The 26318-nt window shown below is 39.7% G+C and overlaps 1 protein-coding gene across 1 annotated transcript in view; it reads left to right on the top strand.

Moving 5' to 3' along the window:
* Positions 1-450: 450 nt before the first annotated feature.
* RNF130 (ring finger protein 130) overlaps positions 451-26318 on the top strand; it is a 42915-nt gene continuing 17047 nt past the window's right edge. The window contains exons 1-3 of the mRNA XM_031047352.2: positions 451-1264; positions 11480-11674; positions 24706-24956. Coding sequence (XP_030903212.1) covers positions 1003-1264; positions 11480-11674; positions 24706-24956 — 708 coding nt within the window. The 5' untranslated portion in view covers positions 451-1002. The remainder of the gene's footprint in view (positions 1265-11479; positions 11675-24705; positions 24957-26318) is intronic.

Raw genomic sequence — 26318 nt, 5'->3', positions numbered from 1 at the left:
ACACGGAGGCTGCGCAGTTCCTGCCCCAGTGGTACTTTTGTCGTTAACTGGGCAGACTGGTTGCACCCCACCTCATTTCCACACACACAGCCCTTTCCCCTCCCTTTCACCCACGCTATTAAACCAGCTCTCGTGTCTTTTTGACGGTCAGCACTCCAGACACATCGAAATGAAAGGCGTTGAGGTCACAATGTATGTGGCCCTACAGTCAGCTCCATGACCAGCCAGTCCCTCATGGGAGGGTCCAGGGTTGGCCGGACCCATTGAAGCTCCACCGCCGCCATGGCCGCACTCCTCCTCACAGCCACACCCCGGTGACGTCATGACGGTTAGCCCCGCCCCTCCTCTAGCCCCGCCTCCCCGGGGCGTGTCTCTCGCCCCGGCCTCTCCTCTCGCCCTCGTGGCGCTGGGCGGGGCTTGCAGCGTCTGCGCAGTGCGCGGCCGCCGGGCTGCAGGCGGGGCGCGGGGCTGGCGGCAGAGCGGGAGGGCCCCGGGGCGAGCGGAGCATGGAGCGGTGGTCAGCAGCCGTGGCCGCGGGGCTGGGCAGCGCCGAGCGCCGCCCGCCGCACTAAGGCGGTGACGAGCTCTGAGGCGCCGAGCCGAGACGAGCCGAGCCGAGCCGAGCTGAGCCCCGTGGCTGGGTGTGAGCGCGACTGAGGCGGCAGCGGCGGCTCCTCCCCTCCCCCGGGCAGAGCCAGGCTGCCGGGGCTCCCCCGCGGGCGGCATGAGCGCGGCGCCCTGAGGGACCGGCGGAGCAGGGCTCTCCCCGAGCAGCCTCCCTCGGGCGCCGCGGCCGGCGGATCGGGCTCGGCTGGGACCTGCCATGCCTGCCCTGGCTCCTCCCATGGCATGAGCCCGTGCTCTCCTCCCCTCTCCGCCTGCTTTTGGTCTTTCTCCGATCCTGAGCTGTCAGATGGGATAACGCGCACCCGGGCGTGCGGCGCTCGGCGAGGCTGCGGTGGAGGTAACTGGTGACGGCCGTCGGCTCGCCCGGAGTTGAAGATGAGCTGGCGGTGGCCTCGCCAGCACGGGAACGGCGGCTCCTCCGTCCTGTTGCTACTCCTGCTGTGGCACTGCCGGGTCCAGCCGGCCGGCGCCGATAACGCCAGCCAGGCGTACTACACCGCCCTCATCAACGTGACGGTGCTGAGCCCCGAGCGCGGTGGCCCCACGCTGCTGAGGATCGACCGCGGCCGCTACGGACAGGATTCCCCCAAGGTGGAGGTCAAGGGCCTGCTCGTGGCTCCCGTCCCCATCAACGGAGGTAACGCTCCCTTTTCAGCCCGCGGTCGCTTGCTGTCGGGTGCCTCCTTCGCGGGGTGGTTGGCCTTTGTCTGAGCTTTGAAGACTTTTCCTTGGAGCTCTGACAAAAGAGGAAGAAAAACTCGCCCAGACGAAAACCAAACGATTTTTAAAGCCATGATTTGACAGTGCTGTCTCTGCAAATTTTAGTGTCTTCCGGCGTGGATGCCAGCATGCTGGCGATATTGAGCAGTGAAGGTGTTATTTCTCATCTAATTACAGAGAGTCTGTAGCGATAGTTAAAAGTATTTGGTTACAGCGTTGCCATGAAGCTGAGAACAGCTGCGCAGCTATCTCTGTGATAGGTGTGCATCTGGGTGGCTGCTGCAGCTGCTCGAAGCTGTGTTTTCTCAGTGTGTGCTTCTTAGAAATGCTGTTGAAGCATCGAGACTTGGAAGGACTAAAGCCATCAAGCTGTTACTGTCTCGCCAGTCCGAAATGTGATTGTTTGTCGTACTGAATACTGTGTAGTGTTTCCAAATAACTTTTAAGTGAAGCTGTTGTCCATCATTCTGGGTTGTTTTTGACAAGCATTGTTTTTACAGAGAAAGCTAATTTAAACAAGCGAGAGTATTGTCTTGATTTTTGGCTGAAGTGGAACCAGTTGCTTCAGTCATAATGATGTGCTTTTAGTAGTATCTTATTTTTGCAAGCGAAGAAGTATTTTGCAAACGCTTCTTGATGTTATCTAAACTGCCATCTTTAAGAAATGGATCACTTGATGGATCACAGTGGTCCCAATCTGTCTCCTGGACACTAAACTCTGAATAATGCAGTAAGTGAAATAATGAAGTCAGTTAAAACTAGACTCTAAGTGGTAAATATTAAGAGGGGCTTTTTAAAGTAATTGATAATGCAGAGCTACTATATTATTAAAAGCTTTTGAGACTTTACCAGATCCTAAGATCAGGAAAATACTTTGATGCTGCTTCAGAGCAAAATGCATGCTTCTAGTATGTGAGAAGCAGACTGTGCATCAGCAGATGTTTGTCAGTTTCATTGACGCTCAGTTTCATTAGCTTTGGAAAGTGTTAACCAGAATATATTAATATAGCATATCTTCGGGTGGATGGGTGAGGAAGCAGAAATCGTTGAGCAAGTCTACTGTAAATGATTTTCATTTGTATTTCAAGTCCTACTTTCCCTGTTCTCTCGGAGCCAGCTGTCATGAAATATGCTTAGTCTTTTTTTTTTCTGCTTCCTGGTATTCCTCACTTCAGCATACACACCCCAACCACTGTATGAAACCAGGAGGTTGTCCTGAAGATGTTAGTCATGTAAATACTGTTACTGCAAGCAGTATCTTTAGGGGTTTTTAAACTACTGCCTTTTAATATATGCAAGGTATTAAACCCCATTATTTGTCTAATAGCTGCACTATTTGCCAAGAAAAGCTTTCAATATTAATTACTTTTTAATCTGCTTCTGTAACTTCTTCTGCTTCCTTCTGATACGGTTTTCACTAGGGTGTGATTAAAATATTGAGGGAGGCTGACAGCGTTTTCACTGGAAGCTGAGAGAAGTGCTAAATAAAATTCTGAGCAATCCATAAGCAGCATTCTTATACCTGACTGCTGAATACTATGATTTATACTTCAGTGAGAAAGCGTAGCAGGAATTGTGACACTGCAGACCTCAGTTTCCGCAGTTTTGACATGCTGCAGTCATTAGAACTTTGCCATCAGTTGTTGAGGAGGTTCAGTTTTGTCCTTCTGTTTGGCAACAGAAGACTGTTAAAGCAAACACTGCAGCAGCTGTTTTCCTTTAAAGTTCTGAGTTGATTTATGTCGATTGCTATATAATACACATTTTTAGTTTTGCCGAGGCATGCTTTATGTGCCTAAAAATATTTCATGTAGTAGAAAAGACTGGAATATTTTATGCTCGTAGTTAAGATGTCCTTGATATTACTTAAGGGTCTTATGTTTATATTCTGCGTTTTATACCTAGATTTTTATAAACTATGATGCTGTCTTGCTGAAAGTAATTGCTCTGTCTTCTTATCAGTTTCTTAATACTGCTGTAGAACTTGTTTGCAAAATATTTTTTCTAATAGCTCTTAACAGTAATATTAACTGTTAAAGCAGTGAATGCTCTACCCAATTCTTGTATGTTGAGAAGAAAAGGACTTTACAACTGCTAACAGCTATCTTTGAAGACCATAATTTGTTTTACTGTTGTTCTGAAAGCTAACAAAAAGCAGGAATGAAATGGCTGTGTATGCATTGGCATTATGAGTGCATCGCAGTTTTATCTTCCAGAAACTGCTCTGAAAGAAAGATATAACGATCAGTGGAAGGGGATAATGATACCAGTAAGACTCCTTGAATATTTTTAGTGATAGAAGTACATCCAGGAATATCTTGTAATGAAGTTATTGTTACTAGAATCTCAGCCAGCCACTAGCACTAATTCTGACTACTCAGTAGCCATGAGATAGTCTAGAGACAGTAGATCAACAGTTACTAAAATGTGGTGCAGAGTAATTTGTCCCTGCTTTGCCTGTGGAAATGACAGGCATGCTCCTCGTTTACAGCATTAAGTTATGCCTTGCTGTAGTTTGAAACATAGTTATTTGACTTTGAAACTGCTTTGATGTCAAATATTCATCCATTTGTGGGCTACCCCTTGAAATTTCCACAAACGTGGGTGATCTGTTAGAGCCTTGATGGTGTAGACTTAAAGCTGAGATGTCCTTAGTGACTAAGATTTCTTACTCACTGCCTGCAGGGAAAGAAATGAATTTACTAATTCAAGATTTAGGGTCAGTGATCCACTGCTGAACATACACCATTTGTAACAGCACAGTCTGTGATTTTAAGTGTTGTGCTCTGTGGTGTTTTTGGTTAACCCATGTTCTTGAATATGCCCACTATTATATATACTATGTTTTGCAGTTTCCAGTCCCATATGATTACCTATCCTTTAAATCTCAGTGCAGAATGATGCATTGAATCACTTCTTTAATTTCTTTAGCAGAATTTCTTTAATTGAATTCAACATTGTTGTGTTCATACACATATAAAAACTCTTTCCCTGTGCTTTTTATAGACCCTTGTATGAAATTGATACTGGCTTTCAAAAGCAATGCTTCCCTGGAAGTGATGTGGCTGTAGTTCGTATGACCGCTTGTGAATGTGACATGCAAGTGTAGCTTCAGTGAGCCATTGGTCACATTTGGCTGCTGGGTGCAAATACTATACCTGCGTACATATATCTTTCCAAGTGCATTCAATGCAAGGTAGTAGCAGAGCTTCTCTATTAATCTCTCTTCCATTCTTCCACTTCTAGTTCATTTTCTTACTTTCTCTAACTTGTTAATCTTTTGTCAGGATTTATTTATCATTTATTAGAAGAGTGTTTGAAACAGCTTCTGGATATGAGTATATGCAGATTAAAAAAAATGCTCTTATTTTGCATGAAAGGGTAATAGTGAAAAGCATCTTCACATCCTGTTGCAGCTTTTCTGATAGTTCAGTTTTATATTATCTCTTCAATGTGGTTACTGAGCACTTCTCGTTCAGTTCTGTAACCTGTTATTTGTGACTTTGTGGAACCAGTCATTTCAGCCCAGACTTCTTGCAGTAGCTGTCTAGGTACTTGTGGCAGGGTCTGCACATGCACTGTGTAAGCTTTCAGTCCTGTGCCAGTTCAGTGACCTCTGCTTTTAAGCATCGTTGGTATTAGGTGCCTGATGCTAGTTGTGGTGCCAGACATATTTCTCTTGTTATGGAAAACCAAGGTAGAAGCCGTTGGAAAACTGACTTTAGTGGTTCTTGGTAGAAACTTCAGCACTTTGTGGCTTAGTTCCCTCAAAAATGTTCTCCATGGTGAACAGGACTCTTCTGTAACTGTTGATTCTGGGTTATTGCATGTCATTCTGGGTTTGGATACACAGTTGAGGGCTGGAAACATCAATCCATTGTTGTCCTGGGTTTATCTGTAACAGTTGTTTTCTCTCAAAGTCCCCTCATAGATGGTTGGACATTGCTGGGAGGTAAGATTTTTTGCACCTTGGATGTCTTGGATAGGGGAAAGCAGGGAAGTGATGAAGACTGGAGGTGGGACTTATAGGAAGTGAAGTAGCAGCAGATTGAAAGCTGAAGTTGAAAATACCCAGACTCGCTGAACTAATAGGTCAGAAATGAGGGGGTGAGGGGAGTGGAAAAGGACTGGAATCTTAACAGCATGTGGGGATGATGGTTGTATGAAATTGTATTGGAGAAAGAACTTGTAGAAAGGAGATATCTCTGCTGAAGGGGTGGTAGGGCTGTGACTGCACAAGGATACTGAGAATTTGAGGAGAAACATGTTGGAAAAATGTGGAAGTGGGGAAGAAACAATATTGGCTCAGTGTTAGGAATGAAGGTGTATCTTGTGCATGGTACTGTAATTATAACATTTGGTGGCATCTGACACTTCATAAACATGTTGTGTGAACAAGTTTTAGCTGCAGAATGTTTAAAATGCCAGTTTCCTGGTAACTGCAGAGCTTTAGGTAGCATTCAGACAGAATTTCATATTCCTTTCTGGCCCAGAATCCAAAACAGTAGGCTTTAGGAAAATGCAACAATCAAATACATCGTAGTGGAAGAAAAATCTTATACCACGCATCCATCCTTTACCACTGGTCTCAGTATCTAGCTTCATTAGCAGTCATTAATTGATAACAGAAGTGGAGGTTATAGATTGGAGTTTATGATCATAATTGTAGTATCCTTACTGAGCTAACACGATTAAATCTGGACTATTACAGAACTCTTTTAAGCTTCAGTGATTTTCTTTTGTTTAACTTCTTCCCTGAAACAAGATTACCTCTTGTTCAAAGAGTTCCTTCCAGTGTAAAAGCCAGCTTTAGTCAAAGCAATTACCTGAATTAGCTCTTGATAATGGAATGTTGCTCATGGACACAACTTGTAAAAAGTCGAAATTATAGCTTGAATAAGTTCTATATTGATAATAACACAAGTAGTAATGCATTGAAAGAAAAGGTATCTATTACACATATTAGGCCCTAATGGGATAGCAAAGAACTAGTATCCTTCCTTGAAATTAGAATCAATTGGTGCTGCTGTGCTGCACCTATAAACTTCCCAACCAAATTCCTTTTCTGGAAGCTTTATTACACAGTTATAACTAATGTGTTGCACAAGGCTGTCTGCATTGCTGGTCAAGTGTGCTATGTAGCAAGTGAGGGAATGCTTTGGGGTGCAGACTACATGGGACTCCATCTTCCCATGTGCTGTTTCCTTTCCCAACAAGTCTCTTGAGTTGCTGCCCCTCAAAATGTTGGTGGTTTCTCTCCATCTAGCGTATTAGAGTGATTGAAGGTCAGACTTTCAAAGTATTTCTCTATGTGTAGCTGAGGCAGACCAGCTCTTGCAACTGGTGCTGGCTTTAGAGAGTAGAGTGTTATAATCAATATTAAAAGATCTGATATTAAATATATATATATATATATATATACACATGTATCTATCTATATATCTGATAATAAAAAAGGGGGGGTAGGAAATAGTTAATGTCCAGGGTGTGGGATCATAGTACCGGCTTTTTTCTGTGAAAAGGGGACAAAGTCTGAAAACAGTCAATGGAGCAAACTTGGCTGAAGTGGGGCATCACAGGTATGTTTGAAGCAACACAAGTAACTGTTGCTCGTGTTTTGAAACTGCTTTGATGTCAAGTATTCATCCATTTGTGGGCTACCCCTTGAAATTTCCACAAATGTGGGTTTGTGGAAACCCACTTACAGAGTGGGTGTAAGTGTTCACAAGTAAGTGTAAGTGTTCACAAGTCAGTGTTCACAAGTAGGAGACAGTCTGCATTCAGGCAGGTGTGTACTTCCGACAAAGCCTCTGATAACTGATCTAATAATTTCATTTTTGCTCCCGCAAAATGGTTATCCCTCTTACAGGGGGAAGGCTAAAGGACCTGGTCATGCAATTGGAGAAGATGAGAAGGAAAGTATGATTCTGTGCTGATGGTAACTTGCAGATACTTCTTCAGTAGCTGGGGAAGCCTGGTTGGATCTTTTGCATTGTGAGCTAATTCTTGCATGTGAATCCCTAAAATGCTATCACATGCATTAGTCCTTCAGGAGGAAGGGCTCTCGAATTTAAACAAAACCCACTTAAATGCTTAAGGAGAAGCATACGCAAGTTGAGCAATCCTGTGTGTTCTGCAAGAGGAAACTGGAGCTCTCCTAAAGTTGCAAATAAACACACAGCCTAATAGTAGATACTTAAATTGCATCTGATCTCTCTGTAAAGATGCTCTTCTGTGGTGCTGGGGCCTACAGCAGGAAGGGAGATATTTACAACATTGTACATAGCTCTTTAACCCAGCAGGCTGCCACTTCTAACAGAAAATCTGTTTTTTTTTGCCAACACATTCATGGTACATAGGTTGACAGGGAGAAGGGAAAGGCAGAGTAAACAACTTGTATTTCGAATAAGCCAGAAGAGTAGCACACCCATAGGGTGTGCAATCTAAATGCTTAGATTGCTTTCTGTATGCTTATATCTTCTGAAATTATATGGGTGGTCATATCTTTTTGTATGCAAGTGGTTTGTTTTAGAGAAATACCAATTTAATGTGAAGTTGCTTTCCATTCTGATATGGACTGCTGTTTTGGGCCACCCACTACATGAAAGATATTGAGGTGCTGGAGTGTGTCCAAAGAAAGGCAGCAAAGCCTATGAAAGGCCTGAAGCACAAATCCTATGAGGAACGGCTGAGGGAACTGAGGCTGTTTAGTCTGGAGAAAAGGAGGCTCGGGAGACCTTACCACTCTGTACAACTGCCTGAAAGGAGGTGTCTCAAGGTGAGGATCAGTCTTTGTTCCCTAGTAACAAGCGATAGGACAAGAGGAAATGGCCTCAACCTGTACCAGGGGAGGTTTAGAGTGGAGATTAGGAACAATTTCTTCAGCAAAAGACGTGATGTGGCACCTGGGACATGGTTTAGTGATGGATTCAGCAGTGGTTGGGCTTGATGATCTTGTAGGTCTTTTCCAGGCTAAATGATTGTATGCTCATCCAGGTAATACTTGCAAGCTGTAGTCTTTTACATCCTATTTGGACTTTGGACAGTGGAGCATGGATTGCATGATAATGAAGAGCTGTTGATGACAAGTCTTTCTGAAACTGTTCATTTTTCTATGTCCCTTATAAATACCAACTGATATGCCTGTCTTGTCAGGTATATAGATGATTTATTTTAGTCAGCTCGCTATACTGGAAGGGTGACTGTGATTATAAGCCTTTCCCTGTCTCAGATTGTATTGTGAATTGAAAAGATGAGCTGAAAAACTCAGACTTTGTACTATTGTGCCTGAATTTTATTTAGTTGAAAGTGAAAAGACTACATGACATGTGTGGTGAAATAGGTTGCTAATGTAAAGAAAAGAAGGTTGTGATTTTTCATTGACTCAAGTGACTTGCAGATACTCAGTTCAGGTTTGTCTAAAACAACTGGATTGTCCTAAATGTTTTTGTACTAAAATAGTGCTACAATAATACTGTCAGCTGTTGAATTTTCATCCAGACATACTGAATCCACCTAGTCAGGAATAACATGGCTCTATGCATTTGAGTGGTGTTTGTTGGTCTATCTCTGGAAAGCTTTTATCTCTTAAGATCTTGTTTCCTAATCCTGTTGCTCTATCAAGTAACATTTCATAGCTCTGTCCACAGCTGAAAGACTTTGATCTCTACCATGGTCGAAAATTCTGTAATACTTTTCCCACAGATGCACTTACTGTTATCTTTTTTTGCTTTCTCTGTTTTTAAGCCCAAAATGTAAAGATGCCTACATAAGTTATTGTTAAACTCTACTGTGTAACAAACTTAGAGTGCTGCATCCATTTTCAAGGTGCCTTTTGCTGCTTCCAGTCCATTACCTTATTTTTGTGGCCATTTTTGTTTTCACTTGGTATTTTAGTTTTTGAGCGTGATTGTACTGAAGCAAACTGCCTGATCCATAGAATTACTGCTCTTCATCAATCCCGTGTATTTTAAGTAAATTTATGTTGGCCATAGTGAATGTCCTGGTTTGAGCAGTACCAGTCATTTTCAGAGGATCTGTGGAATTATGGCCATGTATTTTCCAAAGGATGTATCACATCAATATACTTGAATATGATTTTACTGGGGAAGGATGGGATTTCCAGCCTTCAAGGTTTGAGAAATTTCCTGTCAGAGTCTGCTGGTGCTTTTTCCCTCCTGCATTTGTAAGTGAAAATGTTCAGAGCAAGGGGAAGTGTGTGTTAAATTGCTTTTGTCTTAACAGACAAAATGTCTTAACATCAGGGTTTGTTGCAATGTGCCATGTTATGGTTCTATCATTTTCCTTTATTTTCTTTAAAAAATAAATGTACTGTTCTCTTATATTTCTGAAATGTAAGGCTAAAGACAAGCTACTGAAGTGCAGTCGATATGGAAGTGCACTCCTGTGATTGTTGCTGTTTGTGATGACTCTCACCAGTGTTCCAAAACAATGTGTGGGTCAGTGCTAGCTGGCAGTTTCCAAAGGGATTCAAGTAATAATGTCAGGGTAATGGGAGAAAATACTCTATAAAAAGCGGCTTCAGGCATCTGTATTTCAGATTTTCCCTGATTCCTGTATAAAACAAAAGCACAGATACAGAAATGCAGCAAATAACCTACCATCTCTGAAAGGTCTAATACAGCCTTGAAAAACAATTGTGAAAAGGATGTGCTTGTCTCTGGCTCCCCACCCTCCTTCCAGGGGAACAGGGAGAGGCACTTCTTGTCCAAATTAAGAGATGTGATGACTTCCTGTGTGATTGCCACAGTATAGATTCAGCTGCACGAGTTCTCTTTAGGCAAGCAAAAGATTTTCTTTCTTCTTTCAGTAAAGATCCTTTAGCTGTTTGAATCTCCTCTGCTACAGGTATTAACCTGAGCTGTGTTAAGCTGAGAATGCTTAAAAAGATCTTTTTCTTTCCAGCTGACAGGTGAAACTGGATGTTTTTTGTGGTAGATCATTTGCTGAAATCTCATTCTCTGTGCTGGAGAACTCACTCCTTTAAAAAGAAAAAGACATGGGACACTTCATTTGAATTGCTCTGAAGAATTGTAATACTTTCAGAGCTATTATGCAAATAAATTGTTTGTTTATGTCTTGAAAAATCACTGTTTATCCCAACCATTTTTAGTAACCAAAGATTCTTGTACTCTTGGCATTTGAAAGGGTAAATATATTTGTATTGTAAGTTGCTGCTGGCTTGAAATTTCTAAACCCCTTTAATGGTATGACCAGTGTATAACACTAAATTGTGTGTTTACAGTTGTGTAAACAAAAATGTCTTTCATCAATTTCAGCTGCTGTACCCTGAAGATATCTTCTGTGCTTCATTTTGTGCCTTCTGTACATAGCTCTGTGTGGGTTTGCGTTGTTCCAGGATACATTACAACATCAGAAAGGACAAAAGAGCTTTGCATTCTGCTGAATTCGAGCATCTGGCATTTGCTATTTCTCTTACTCCTCCTTTATTCCATCAGTACCTGTTTAGCTGACAACTTGAGTACATCATGTTTGCAAAACCATTTGTTTCTCTATGAATTTGAATGCACTTCCTTGTAGGCAAAATGTACCCACGTAAAAAGCCGATGTTGGCTGCTGGGGTTTTACAAGATCAGCTTTAAATGTTGTCCTTTTTTACCGTAGCCTGCACATGGCAGATAACTCAGAAATCCTGTTTTCACAACCTTTTTTTTTTTTAGTTAAACTTCCCACTGCAGTGATATTTATGACTGCATTAGACAAAAAGTTATACCCCCCCCGAATGGCTGATGAACAGCTGTTTCATAAATGCCTATAGCCTATGATCTATATTGTAATGTTTTTTAGCTTTTAGGCAGGTATTGATTCAAATGTGAATTCATTGTTCTAGCTGCACTAGAGTTAAAAATAGCTTGTGTTAGTGAGCCTAACTCTCAGGCATATAGTCACAGTTTTCAGCATGTAAGACTTGGTTTGTTAAATACTTTTTTTTTCCCTGTAAGAATGCAGTTGTCTTTAGGCTTTCTTAACAAGAGGGGGTGTTAGTGCCTAACAGTGAAGTAATTCATCAAAATTTGGAGTTAGGGGTTTTGTTTCATTTTTTGCCTGTTTGAACAAATTGCCATTTGTGTGAACGTATTTTCCATTTCAGTTGCAGATCGCCTGGGCTGTGACCCGCGAACACGTTTCCAAGTTCCACCAAACACCAAGCAGTGGATTGCTTTACTACAGCGAGGAAACTGTACATTTAGAGAGAAAATACTGCGAGCAGCTTCACATAATGCCTCAGCTGTGGTCATTTACAACAATATATCCAGTGAAGAACCTGTTACAATGACCCATCAAGGTAAATAAAATGTAATCTCCTTCACCATAATTCTTTTCTGCTCAGGTATTCTTTTGCCATATAAACTCCTGCTAAAGACCTCTTGGCAGTGCACCGATGCTATTTGAAATAGCCTGTTCTCTGATGATGCTTACGTGTATGCAATATAGCAAAATAAGCCAGTAGTTCTGAAAAGTTATTTTCCTGTAGTGTACATTTTATCCAATGAGGAACACTTTCCTCTGCAGTGGGGATATAGGTGCTTTGGAGGGAGGAAATATCCATAATATCTTAGGAGAAATCTGTTTCAAACCTTTCTGAAGAAGAGGTAACATATAATGGAAGGTCTAGAATTTTACAGAGCTTCTGAACCTGAAGAATTTTTATAGTAGCATGTCTTCAACTGGATGTTATGGAGGGAGTTTGAGATGTTAACAGTTATCAGGATCTGAGCTTGCATGCTTTTTTTGATGATGGTTTACAAAGGCTACTTTTTCTACCATGCGTATTTGAGTGCCATACAGGAGCCAAAAAAACTTTGGGGTTTGGAGAGCAGTTGTCTCTAAGTTGTCTAGAGTTGGAGTACTGCTGGTCTAGAATGATGCTGAAAATCTGGATTTCAACAGAGTTCTACTTCTTTAGGGCTGTGTAAAATTTCTCAGTTACTAGTGAGTTACTTTAGCTGGTGGAAATCATACATGAACATTTTTCTTGGTTAAAAATGTTCACATTTCTGATAACTATACTTTTCATTTTTCCCAGAAGGTCTTTTTCAATTTGGAATTATTTAGCTTAATCAGAAAAGTCATATTTCTATATTTGATGGCTGGCTGATTTTATTTTATTAGAATACTTTCCTTTTTCTTTTAAGCTTGGGGGATTGCTTGGAAACTGGAATTCCCTAATTGTTTCTCTGCTTATTGCCACACAGTTCTAATTGAATTCTTTTACTAAAGAACTGCTGTTTGCTTCTTTCTCACTTTTTTTTACAAGAGAAATGTTTTGTGGCTTCTTATGGGTTAGTGGGGTTTTACCTTCCCAATTTTGTGTACCACAGGAATTTTTCAGGGAGATTTTGACCTCTGTTTGGCAATTCAAAGGCTGTTGACAATCCAGTTTTATCTTGGGTACTTTCCTAGGACATTTTTGCAAGTAGTCTGCAGACAAAAAGTCCCATGTTCTCTTGAAACACTTTTTACCACCTTTTTTTGTGGTTTTTGACACTTCTCTCTCTACTGAGGTAACACCTTCCGAAGCCTTCAGCTCTGGTGTCTCTTTGAGATAAATTCCTGTATGATTATAAGGTCTGCAGTCTTTGCTTAGCAAAGATCTCTGACTTCTCCTGTGGCCTGGAATACCTTACTATGGCAGGAAAAAAAGATGATGAATAACACTACAGTTCTAGCATTGTTTGCCCTGTTACATGTTCAATTATATAAAGGGTTTAATTATAACTTCAATACCTTCTTTCTTGTAATGCTGTTAGATTTGGCAGGTGCTTTCATAGCAGTGGGATGGTGTCTGTCTTTTATTAGGAAATCCTAGTTCACTCAGTGTTTCAGTTCTGACTGGTGTGTTGCCTTTGAAACTCTATCAATAGGTACAGTGGTTCTGGTAGGTTGAAACAATGTCTCAAGTTATAAAATGTGAGAGTGGCTGTGGATAAAATGATGTCTTGTAAGCCAGCCAGGTAACTGTTTCAGTACTTGATACTTTGAGAAAAGCCAATACTCTCTTCAGCATATTGACTTCAGAATACTTATTCATGGCAAGCTTTAAAAAAACGTAATTGGTAGAGATGATGTATCTGAGTATTTGAGATACTGATGTTTAGCTACAAGTGCTCAATCCCTGGTATACTCTTTATCACTAGTTTGGGCTGTAGGCACTCTCTCAAAATTAATATTTGATTTGAAGTGTTCAAACTGTGTGACAGACTGAAAGTAATTATCTAGAAATGAAGTACCACCTTAGTACCACACTTTAATGAAGAGGAATGCCATTCCACAGCTTTTGTTTTGATTGCATTATGGTCATGTGAGGGATCTCCTAAGTAATCTGTGCTTTGCAGAGCTTCCTATAAATAACTTCCTGTTTGCTTGATGTAGGAACTGCAAGTCTGTGTAACTGAGATGTAGATTAGTACTTCTTTGGTGTTAGCCTCAGTACAGGAAGGGTTTGGAATCCCACATTCCCCTCAGTGAGAATTATTCCGAGTGCAATGTAGACTGATGAACCTATGCAATGAACATGTGTAAAGCAGTCTTACATATGTTCACAGCACTCTCTGGTCTTCTTTTTTCTTCAGTTTCAACCATATCACTGCTTGTATGCTGATTAGGTGGTGAATGACCACATCATCTGCTACTTTGAGATTCTGGTGTGCTACATCTTTTTAGGATTTTCTGTTCCTAAAGGTGGGGAGGAGTTGGTTCTGTGTATCTAATAGTTGTTTTGCTGCTAATTCATTTAAATAGGTGTTAAGTAAGGTTGATACAAAATGAAGATGAAGGTGAGCTACCAAGCTGGTCTTGCTTCCACAAGATATCTATTGCTGTGCAGTATTTCTCTTTGTCTTTTAAAAATTCATTCTTCACAAGTCAATTCTGCAGCTGTATTATGATGACCAGGTTCACAGCTCTACATTTTCTTTCCATAGACAGATGAAGATGGACTTTGTGTCATTTTGTATCACTGTAATGTAATTTTTATACTGCTGTGTAGCAAGCCTTAGGAATATTCTTTCTTCTTGGTGAAGCAGAAAGGAAAGTGGCAATTGCTGGTAATGCATACTCTGCAACCTGCACACTTTCCTACTTTGGTATTTGCATGAATTCCAGTCATCTGCTTAGGCAATGTTTGTGCTAAAAATAAGTAAAATATTATACAGATTTGTGTGTTGCCCACCTACAGAGAGGTGATTACCTATGAGAAGAGCTCAGTAAGCACTTCTCACCTATGGGATTAGTGTTTTATCCAAGTTATTTTATGGTTGCATGCACATTTGAAAATTTTAATCTTATGGAAATTTGTTCATGCTCAACATATTAATTAGCAGAATATAAATGCCTTCTGGTGGCTGGATAAGAACTGTTGCTTTTGAATCAGTCTATCATCACTACGTCATATGAACAGTTTCTATTGCTGTATCAGAAGTTGCATTTTCTTATGTGATAGTCCACTAAATCTCTGCCCGTTTGACTTCAAGTTGGGTTTTACAGTAGGTATTGATCTTAGGGAGTTGGTAAGCTTTAAAATCAACAAAAACCTGTTGTTGTTTGCAGCATTATTTCCTCTTCTCTGTGTATATCTGCATAAGTATTACTTTGTGCATGTAAAATAAGTTTATTTCACACATTCTCATAGATGTCCTCTAAGCAAAGGACATCTTTCCCAGCATAAGTTATGTTAGACTATGATGTCACTGACAGGAAGGCAATTTTATGAGTGGTTTTGCCTGCTAGTTCTGTTAAAGCAGAACAAATAATGTCTAATGTAAAAAAGAGCCTGTGTGGTAGAGAGAATATGTAGTAGCTGTCTCCTTTATACACAGTTATGGGAAGAGGAAGGAAATGCAGGTAATGTGTCTGATGGAGACAATCCTGTCAAGTGCAAAATAGTTAAATTTGATATTGAGCTTATCTGTTAAAATCTATACTTCTATTTGGATTTATAGAAAATAATAGAAGCTAAAGAGGCCTCTAAATTTAAAATGTCATACTCAGAATTTATGGAACAAATATAGGCAGAAAAATATAAACAAATATAGAAGAGAGTGTTAAAATGAAGTTGCTGGATTCCAGTAACTGCTGTTCATCAGTGCTGAAGAAATTTCCTGAAGTGTTTAAACAACTTCTAATATAATACCTTTTTCAGAGGATTTACCTGATACAGGTAAATCTTTCAAAGTGTTTTGAACAAGGTGAAGGCATCTCACCAGGGTCAGTCTCCATTGCACTTCAAAAGAAACGATGCCTTCATTTTATGCAAGGTGTTTGTTTCTTGGTGTGCACAGAAGGTGACATTCTGCTGTGGTACTGTCGGAGAGCTGCCCAGCACTAGCTCTCAGAAACGGCTTCCTCTCATAGGGAGGATTTCTCATGGCCCTGTATTCACTTAAAAAGCACACTAGCATGGGAAGCAAGGTCTATACTAGCTTTGAACTGTGATAAAACTGAATGTATTTTATGTGTATTATTTTAGGTCACTGGGTCAGAGGCAGGAGGGACAAGAAGGAACTTGGAGGTATTGCCATCTAATGGCTATTCCATGTTCTTGCCCTAATTCAGAGTGGGTAGACTGCAGATAGCAGCAGTTGAAATGCCACTGTCTTGTGGCACTCACTGCATACAGCCATTGTCTTCCCCTGCTGCTTGCCTTTTCCTCACAAATGTCTGTTTATGTAACTCTAATCTCAACTGGTGCATGAAAGCTATGGCACTGCAGATTATTTTGCACAAATATGTGCTGATGAATGTTTCTGCTCTATACCAAATCCACTGCAAAACTTTCCTTGCATTATTGAAATCTACCTTTAATCCACAGCTCAAAATTTTATGGTATATTGCAATATTGTTGTTACAATATTTATTAATTTACACTGGCATACTAGTGAAAAGGAAGGAGAAATGAGTCATTAAAGTTGAAGCTTGAAAAAGCAAAGCAATCAATAGTCTAACCATAGTTTATGTATCCTTGATCACTTTATATTGTTAATATTTGCTGATTGAAAATGTGGGAAACAACTGTCAACAGCATTACACTTTATACTGTTTTCCCAACTGTTTGTTGGGAGTTGTATCCATCAGGAAAATCTGTCACACAGTAGATGGAGGTGTCTGACACTTAGCAAGATGTGGAGAGGAGTGTGTTTGAAGCACAGATTCTGGACCATAAGGAAGCACTTGTCTCTTCAAGACAAGCTGGGGAAACCCCTTCATAAAGCTAATAGAACCTCAGTGCCTTGCAGAGCTTCTTACCAGTGTTTCTGTGTGGTACATGCCTCATCCACAACTGAAATAGCAGATAGGCTGATTTTTCCTTAGCCAGCTGAAAGGGTAATTAGTTCTGTGACTGTGAAAAGGCCCATGGGACTGTTAGTGACTGTAAGTAATTACATTCTTTTTTTTTATCAAAGTCTGAGCTCCAGCAGCTGAGTAATTCTTAAACTGTACAGATTTGGTGGAATCAGATTTATGATATTCATCTATGAACATGCTATTTATAAAGCTCTAAAAATATTTTGTAGTGTCCTTGGGTAAGGCTCTCTTGCCGTTTCTCTTTCGTGCTTCACTGAATTTGTTTGGAATGACTTTCCAGATTGATGGATCTGTATGGAAGTTGTCTGTAGATAGAAGAAAATACAGGAGCATGACAGATTACCCTTCTTAGAAATACCAGGATTTTTTAGCTCCAACTTCCATTAGTGAGAATACGAACTGCTGTCCAGAAACAGCAAAATAGAAGCTGTCTACTAGCACTACAGAATGCAAGCTTATAGAGACTTTTGCTACCAAAGGCCAAGTGTATTAAATTGATGAGTAGACCAATAATGTCTATATTAGGTTAATATTATTGATTAATCAAGAATGCAACACTGTAACCAGAGATTAGGTGTTCACCCACATCTAAGGTAACAGGTGATGTACACTGTTCAGGAGTATAAATGAAGAAAGGTGGTTTTCTAATAAGCAGAAATATCTTTTGAAGGTAAAGACATATTGCAGATATGTGTGAAACTGTGACATGAGGAACATTTTTCAGTAGTGTCATGTGTTAGGCTTATCCCTTTTCCCTAGTCAAAACTTAATGTGATTCTTCTACTTTCTACTAATTTGCATTTGTTCAAGGTTTGAATATAAAATTTGGTCTACTCTGTTAGCATACTAATACCTCAACGGTAATAATCATTAAATAGGACTGTAAATGCTGTTTACTCACCATAATACATAGTTAAATGCTTGTAAAACTATATGAATGAAAGAAAAAATTCTGTGCATGGATTATAGAAAGAGATGATAAAATGATTAATTCCTTTGTACAGAGTTTGTGGTGGGGGTTTTATTTTTGCATCATTATTTAAGTGGAATGTCCATTTCCTTTTCAAAAAAATTGCAATGTAAGTAGATGCAAAGAAGCATTGCTAAAAATGTTGAGGGAAATGTCTCCAAAATCATTGTAACATCTGTCTGCTTTTCCCTTATCTAGACTTGGTTTTCCCTAGTGTACAGAACCTGAAAGGTCACATGTATTAAAAATATATATAAATATATTTCCCAGAAGATAAAAGTCCATCTACAGAAAGGGAATATGTGCTGTAAGTGGAATGATCAAGGCAATCAAAAGTGAAGGAGAGGGACATGTCAAAACCCAAACCCATTGTCCTTGCCATTTTAAGTGAACATTGCTGCAGTGCTGATTCCAGAACACACATTTTTCTTTTGGGTGCTCCCCCATTCTCAGCCCAGCCATGAAGTTGTCCTCATGGTGTGCATCAGAAGCAGCTTAGAGAAGAGGTGAGTGCATCTTGTAGCTTAATAGAAGGATCTTAATTTTTCTAACAGTGTTCAGTGTAGTATAACTTACAGTAGAAGATAAGGAGCTCTCTGGGTGAGGTTGTTAGAGAGGAAATGATCTGCAGTGAATCTGAAGTCCCACACCTCTGTTTGAGAGACTCTCTTTGAGAGACTATAAGCATTGGTTTTCTTGAGTCTGGTATGCTGGCTGTAGCAGAGGCAGCTGGACCTTGTCAAGCTTGAGGAAATCCAGGGGCATAGCTCTACCATCTCATGTTTGTCAGCATGATTTGGACTTGTGAATGAAGCAGGATTTAACTGTGACTACATGTTTTGTTTTTATGTAGATTTCTCCTTAAGAAATATCTACCTGAGTGTCAGAATGGAGCAATCAGGTTATGAAATCATGTGTTAGTAAATGTCATCTAAATAAAACCCAACAGTTTCCTCACCTGACTTTGTTATTTAGCTCTCCTTTTAGGAACTCTTACTCATAGTAGCTTATAAAACTGATCAAATATGTGGCAAGAGCATGACAGTGAGGCATTGTTTCTTGTTTAATAAAGGGGCATTGGAATAATAATTTCTGCTTCTAAGGTTATTATTTATCACCTATGGACTTAATTTAATGTGCTGCAGGCTAGCACAACAAGAATCTGATTAGGCTTCAATATTTGTTTTGAAGTTAGCTGTCACACCCATCTTTGGAAAGCTACCCTTGCCCTTTCTGGTTTTCTAATCATATGCCTCAATCCTAAACTTGTTTTTCTTAAAGGCGCAGAACTTTGTGGACATTCATCATATGTTTATGAGCGTTGCAACAATGCATGGTACATTGCAAAATCCTGAAATGTATGTAATTGTATTTAGAGAGTGTAGGGCAGTGCCCTTTCTTAGCCTGGCAGGATAAAATCTTTTGAAGCTCTACTGCAGTCAGAGAGGACTTTTGAGTGTTCTTCAGACACTACTTGTAAATTGACTGTATTTTGATTGCAATTCACAGAAGCCTGTTCCTTGCTGGATGTGGAATATCTACTTCTCTGTCCTCTTAAGTAGACAGCCCAAATGCAAGATTTAACCTGGGAAGCTTTATTTTCTTTTATTTTCTTTTTGGTTTTGTTTTTGTTTTTTTTTAGATTCTTTTGGGTAGGTTTGTGTAGCAAAGAGGCTTGTGATTTCTGCAAATACTTGCTTAATGTTTTGAGATACTTGCTTGTTCAACAGTTTGCATATAATTGTGTCATCCTGTCTGACTTTTACATAACCATTTCATATAGTGTTGTCCTTCACAATCTCTCTTATTGTAGTGTAGCAAGATCCATCTGACACTACAGAAAATAGGCATCCTGAAGGTAAATGTTTACAGAGAAGAATTCATCATTTTCAATATTACAAAAGCAACAGGAAGACAAACGTTTTAAAATGCTATCCAGTCTAGTTTTAAAATTGATGTGTATTCTTGGCATTAAATTCTTGCCTTGTTCAGAACTAAATAACTGAGATTATGAGTATTTCCTGTGTTTTCTGTTTTCAGAAGTATTTGATTTGGGACATCTCAAACAACACATTTTACTCCTGAGATTGCACTTGTGTGTTGACAGCTTGGGTGTGCTTTTGTTTACTTTCTGATTAGATCAAAAATCAAAATGTGTGCCACTAGACCTGTTTTAATTGCTCTGAAGAGCATGCCAAGGCTCTTTCTGTTGGTGTCTGCTTTTCCAAAAGCCTGTTTCAGAATGTAAGACCTATTCTTCATGACATGTTTTTGGTTTATATCAGAATAAACCATATCTGAATAATTTGTGCATTTTCCCCAATGTTATTGAATACTGATAGAATTTATATTTAAAAGTTAGTTTTCTAGCAGTGCAGCTTTTCATATAGCTTAGTATGTCTTTCCCTTTCCCTCACCTCATGGGTTTCATGGATCATATCCTCTGTGGCTAAATTCCTTACCTTATTGATGTAATTGCTGCTTCTGCCTCTGGTACTTGCAGCTCAGATGTCATCTGGTGTTTTCATAGAATTCTCAAAATTTCATATATAACCATAGTTCTTCATTTGTACTTTCCCATTTTCTTTTTGACATTTTGTGGACTCCTAAAGTCTGTTGGAGTGGTTTCACTGTTACTTAATGTTATTTCAAAAAATCAGTCACTCGCAGTAATAGGACTGGTTCCTTTCCTGGGTACTGAATAGTGTGTGTTGCTTTATTTTGATTTCTAATATGTGTTCAGAAGTGCTTAGCATGCAGTTCCAGGATTTTAATAGGATAGGGAAGTCTGGTATGTGAATATAGGCAGTTTTATTTCTAGTTATGATTGCGATATTCTAGACATTTCAATGTCTGAATCATGCCCTGCATCCAGCCTGCAAGTGTCTGTCTGCACCATTCTTTATCTGTATCAGGAAGGTGGGATTTTGTTTGCTTTTTTTTAAGGAAGTACTCAGAAATATCCTCCAGCAGAATTACTCAGATAAATGTGTAAAGTTTACAGTTTTTAGAACTGAAGTCATAAAAGCATTCAGTTATAATTAATTATTGTCTGCTATTTAAATAGAGAACGATATTCTTGTGCAGTCATGAGATGAGTGCAGTCTGTCTGCTTCATGCTCTCTGCAGCATCAGCAGGCACTATCAAAGACCTAGGAAATTACAAGGACTTCAGCTGAAAACATCAGCCATTAGAAAAGTCCTAACCTTTGTTATTAACCTGACTTAATGCCCACTTCTCTGCATGCCTTGTTGTATCAAACCAAAATAGTTCAGTGCCTCTTATAGGTGCTCCAACATATGCCATGCATGAGATGGGATCTAAGATTTTGCCTATCCTGTCTGTGAACGTGGTTGAAGCATTGCAGCAGAGTAGCAGCAGTACAGTGCCAGGTTGCTTATATGCCCAAGAGGAAATGTCCCTCCTGCCCTTGTCCCAGAGTATCGACCAAACAGCTGCTTGGGCTGTTCACAAGCCCAGGAATAAAAGAAAGCTGCTGTTCCCTTCATCCTCCAAGGGACAGTAGATGAACGGAAGGTGTCTGAAGTCTGCTCTTTGAACCATGGGTGTCTTTAGCTTGGTGTCCTGGCCATAGTTGCCCATATTTTGAGCTTCAGGCAAACATTTGGTAGTTAAGAATCAACAAAACAAACCACAAAAGAAAACCATTATTTGCTTGTGATGAGACTGGTAGTTTTTCTTTGAGATGACTTTCTGTTGACTTCCTAAATGTGCTCTGTTAGAATTTCTAGGAGATATGGATAAGCTACTGAGAGAGCAAAGCAGTTTCCTTAAGAGCTCTGCAGGAAACTTCTGGATATTGCTGTTTTTCCCATCTTCTTGGGTTTAGTATCTTAGCTTTTAAATCCTTCTCTCTTCTCCTCTCCCAAAGTATTGTTACACAGATTTAATGATTAATGCAACTTCATTCTTTTTTATACATAGAGTTGTATAACTATCCCAATTAAACATGCACATGGTAAAATTGCACGCTAGAAAGAGCTGCCTGGCCTTGGATGATAGCAATTAAATGATTTATATTTACAGGCGTCAATATTTATCTTAGGCTTACCCTCTGTCCTAGCTCATCATCTATGGTTGAGCATGTAGTTCATTAGCTTTAGCTAGCATTGCAGCTTATTTTCCCTGGACACTGTTCTTGGCTGAGGAGAAGTATTGCTTTTCATGAGATTATGTAGCATGATCATATTCTAACTTTGTATATTCTATGCAAACACTGTTAATCTTTGCATTCACCTGAGGGATTTTTTTTTTCTGCTCTTAAGTTTCAGAAATGCAAGGTTTCAAGATGCTTAAAATATATGAGTTGGTGTCTCTTCCTGCCCCCAATTGTTCTCAGACAGGGAGCTCTTGCTAAAATTATTTAGGGTGATGCACCTGAAAAAAATATGGATGAACCAAGTCCCAGTTTCCACTGAGCTTCAGTATGTTAAATAGGCACCATTTTTTTTTCTTTTCTGCAGTTCTCCTTGGCTCTCAAAGGGTCAGAAGCAGCAGTAGCACTTCAGCTGTTCCCAGTTGAGTCATTTGGAATGCAAATCACTTTACAGCTATGCCAGTGGTTCCCTTTGTGCTGGCCTTTATATAAAAGGCATGACAGATTGTCAGCTTTGTCACATTTCCTGGGCAGCATGGAATAGGTAGACAGTTCAGCTTTTGATTCAGACAGAACTGGACTAGTATTGGAAGGTGTTAGCTTTGCTTTGCAGATATCTGTAATCATGTCAGAGTGCTACACTGAGTGCTTCTGGCTGATATTCTGATACTAACATAATTCCTTGGTGCAAATAAATACCTACTGGGTAAACTGAGCAGAATATGTGCCCTGGGGAATACAGTCCCCCCACACCCTTCCCTGCCTTGCTTTGCTATCCAAACAGTATTGAAGCCTAGGGAAAATACAAAGTACCTGCTCTGGATTGGTTGTGCACCACCTGAGCTGCACAGTTTGGGATTGCAGGAGCATGTGCTGCATCTATGTATAGAATCTTGCAGGAGGTGGCTCTTGTCCTGTAATTAAGTGCTGCAAGTCTGGGCAGGGACTGTTCCCAACTGGACAAAGAGAAATCAGAGTAGATTGCCTGAAAATAACGTAAGTGGTGGATTTTTACTGTTTCTGAGCTTTACTGCCTATTAAATATCTCGATTAGTTTGAATAAAACCAAGCTCAATACATCTTGATCTGAAGTGTCTCTGGAGCTGAAATACAGTGAACCTTGTGTGACTCTGTGGATGCTAGTGATTAAATAAGTTATATCCATAAATTGTGTTGGGTTTTGGTTGCTTAGGCAAAGCTTTTGAGTTAGTGACATTTGTTTCAAAAAATTCAAAAGGAAACCCTGAACGTTTTTGCTACTTAGACACATGTTATTAGGACAAGGCATGAATGTCTTTACCATTTCAATTTGAAATAAGGAAAAGTTGAAATTTCTTGGGGAAAACTATTTTGGGGCTGTAGAATATCTTATAAATTACTGTGCTAATCATAATCTCTGAAATTATCTATTTTGAGTCTTCTGAGTAGTTCTGTAAGCACAGTCCACAGCACCAGTGTTGGGGAACTTGTTCTGAAACCTGAGGATAGTTACTGCAAAAGTTACTATTTAGCATGGTGAATTGAAAGAGCAATGAAATAACATTTAAGACTGTTACACAACTCTGTTAAAGCCCCCATTTCTAAAAATTATCTGTCTGGGTCTTTCAGACTGATTTATTGTGCCCTGGGTTTCAAAGATGCTGCTCTTTGGGTGTTCTGCATCATTTTGTGGATACAATAACTTCTTAAAAATCGTATTTTCATTAAATGACTGAAGAAATTGCTTGTGTTAAAATAGAACCTCATGTTCTCTCCACTGTCACAGTAGGTTCTCTGTAACTTAAATCCACTCTAAATCCAAAATCTCAGTCTGAAGTTACTTGCATTATACAGCTCCTCTGCGATGGAATGTGAACTGAAGCAAGCAGATGGAGCAAACAGATGAGCAAACTTTGCAAGCAGTTTGAAAATAGGCCTTGAAAGGGGTTTTAGTGTAGCAAGCAAATAGAGCTGGATGAATAAGAATGGTACTCATAAGGCTTTTTTCTTTCTGGCTTTGCTTTTCTTACAAACTTTGCTTTCTTTGAACTTAGAATTGCCCTGAGTTTAAGGTCCTCTCTTTTATAGGGCCTTTGCTTTTAAAACATGGGTGCTCTCTCTTCTCTACAGTTGATTTTGTTTTTTCTCAGCAAGTCTTGTGGTTTGATTCTATCACTATCCTCGTATTAATAATTTTCCCTTTGGGGACAGGAGGCAATACACTATGAAAACCAGATGGGCTACACATTCAAAATGGAGCTTATGAAGCTGTTAGCTTCATAGTGATCTTACTAAGCGAGTCTTTGTGTGGATGATAAAATCAGCACTCAAATTTCTGCCAAGTTTTTTTCATTTCTCTTCTACCTTGCATCCAGACTTACTTTCACTTCAGGCAGAAGTGATGTACGTGAATGTTTGACTTTGTTGCTTCTGTGCTGAAACTGTGATGTCCAGGTCCTAGACAATCTTGGTGGCATGTGAAAGCCACATAACTTCACAGGAGAGCTTGTATAACTCTCCAGAGCAACTTGTATGCAGCACTGTGTATACTAAGACCACTCTAGCAATATCATTGAACTCATTGTTTAAATGTTTTGCTGTGAGTTGCCCCTTTAGGTATCCACAGCTTCAAATCTGGAACAAATGTACTTTTGAAAGCTAGTTCAGACTGCACACAGTAATTATAATGTGGGAAGTAATGTGTAACCACTGATAGAGACCTGTTACAATGTGTGGAGCTGCAGGTAGCTTGGATGTTAATGCCTTAATTTGAGAATGTGATTTTGAAGAGCAAGCCATGAGTTGAGTGCCCAGTACCATGTTCCATGTGCTATGGATGGTTTAGATTGAAGTCTCCAAGTTGTCAAATGGCTTTGCAATTGGAAAATCTTGTGTGTAATATGCTATTTTTAAATGTAAATTACATATTTCTCTCTTTTTTTATAGGGACTGGAGATATTGTTGCTGTCATGATTACAGAATCAAAGGTTAAGGAGATCCTAAATTACTTGGAGAAGAATATCTCTGTCCTGATGGCAATAGCAGTTGGGTCCCGTGTTCCTCCTAAAAACTTCAGTCGGGGCTCTCTAGTCTTTGTGTCAATATCATTCATTGTTTTGATGATAATTTCGTCAGCATGGTTAATATTTTACTTCATCCAGAAGATCAGGTATACAAGTGCACGTGACAGGAATCAGGTAAGGGCACTCCTCTTTTGTTTCTCTGCATTCCGGAGGTGATGATTCTGTACAGTAGTCAATAGAGAACAAATAATGTCCATCAAACTAGTGTTTACAGCCTCTTTGTTCCAAGGCAGGGCATGTTGCTGAACAAGGATTTTTATATAACAAAGTGTTTTTATTCTGAGCAGCACCAGTACAAGATCTTATCACATGACAGGAAAGGATGAAACTAAAGAAAAATGTTTACATTTTGATGAGTAAAGTCTAAAAGGAAGATCCAGTTCTATGTTGGCTCAGTAGTATATACTGTGTGTACGTTGGGAATGGGCAGGAAAGTTAAATGGTAAATGAAATTGTATATAGTGTAGGGGAACACGGCACTAATGTTATGAATTCCATCCATGTTCTCAAAGATAGCAGTTAAGGTAATTCAAGAGTTATTTCCAAACTATAATCTGTCATGAATGTTAATTAGCGATCTGTGTTTATTTTCAGCTTTAGTCAAGATTGCAGTTGGTATGGACCACCCAATTATCCTGGCTATGTATTTTAAGTAAAATTTAGTTCAGTATGCCTTTTTTACATTCTTTTGCAATTAATTTAAGACCTCAATTAAGTATGGCCACACTTGGAGATCTTGACTACATCAAGTCATCAATTGAAATATAGATTAAATGTTGAAAGTAAATGTTTTACTAGCGTGGCCTTAATGGTGCACTGCCTCCAGAGTATGCCTTGGCTTTTATCGAGAAGGGTCAGTAAGCCTCAGGAAAACCACTGTGCTCTCTTTGCCTGTATCTGTCAATGCTAGCTTACAAAGCTGCTGGCCTCTAGCCATTGTCACCCCTCCTTCCCCCAAATTACAGCTAATACACAGGAGCTCACTGTGAGGCAGTGCTTTGCTGTTTTGTCAAACCTAAAACAAATGCAAACTTAAAACCTCAGTTGTGACAAAGGATTTCCTTTTTAGCTTCTATAAATAGTATCTGATGCTGCAGGTCCCATGGGCATCCTGTAAATTTTCCTAAGGATGTCATTCTTAAATGACCACACTGTAACCAGTACTTAGTGTGGTCCCTTGGGGTGGTGAAAGTTTAAATATAACTGTTACTCAATGAATGTCTGTGGAATATTAAATTGGGCCTTCTCTATCCCCCTACATGGTTCTAGGCTTCTTCCAAATGTCTGTGTTTCAAAACAGTTGCTCCATGGGGAAAGGGCTTTTATGACCTTTTTTCTTTCTTTAGATTTTTACAAAGGTCAGGAAAAACTTGATGAAAATTTTATGTGGTTTAAAAAGCTGAGCTTATTAAACTTTAATAAGAAGGTGGCGACAGCTAAAGCTTATTTTTAAAGAGCTTTGAGAGCTTTCATGGA

Source organism: Melopsittacus undulatus, chromosome 10, assembly GCF_012275295.1.
Source record: "Melopsittacus undulatus isolate bMelUnd1 chromosome 10, bMelUnd1.mat.Z, whole genome shotgun sequence".
In the NCBI taxonomy this organism is placed as follows: Eukaryota; Metazoa; Chordata; class Aves; order Psittaciformes; family Psittaculidae; genus Melopsittacus; species Melopsittacus undulatus.
Note: the sequence above shows the minus strand (reverse complement) of the source record. Positions and strands in the feature narration are given on the sequence as shown.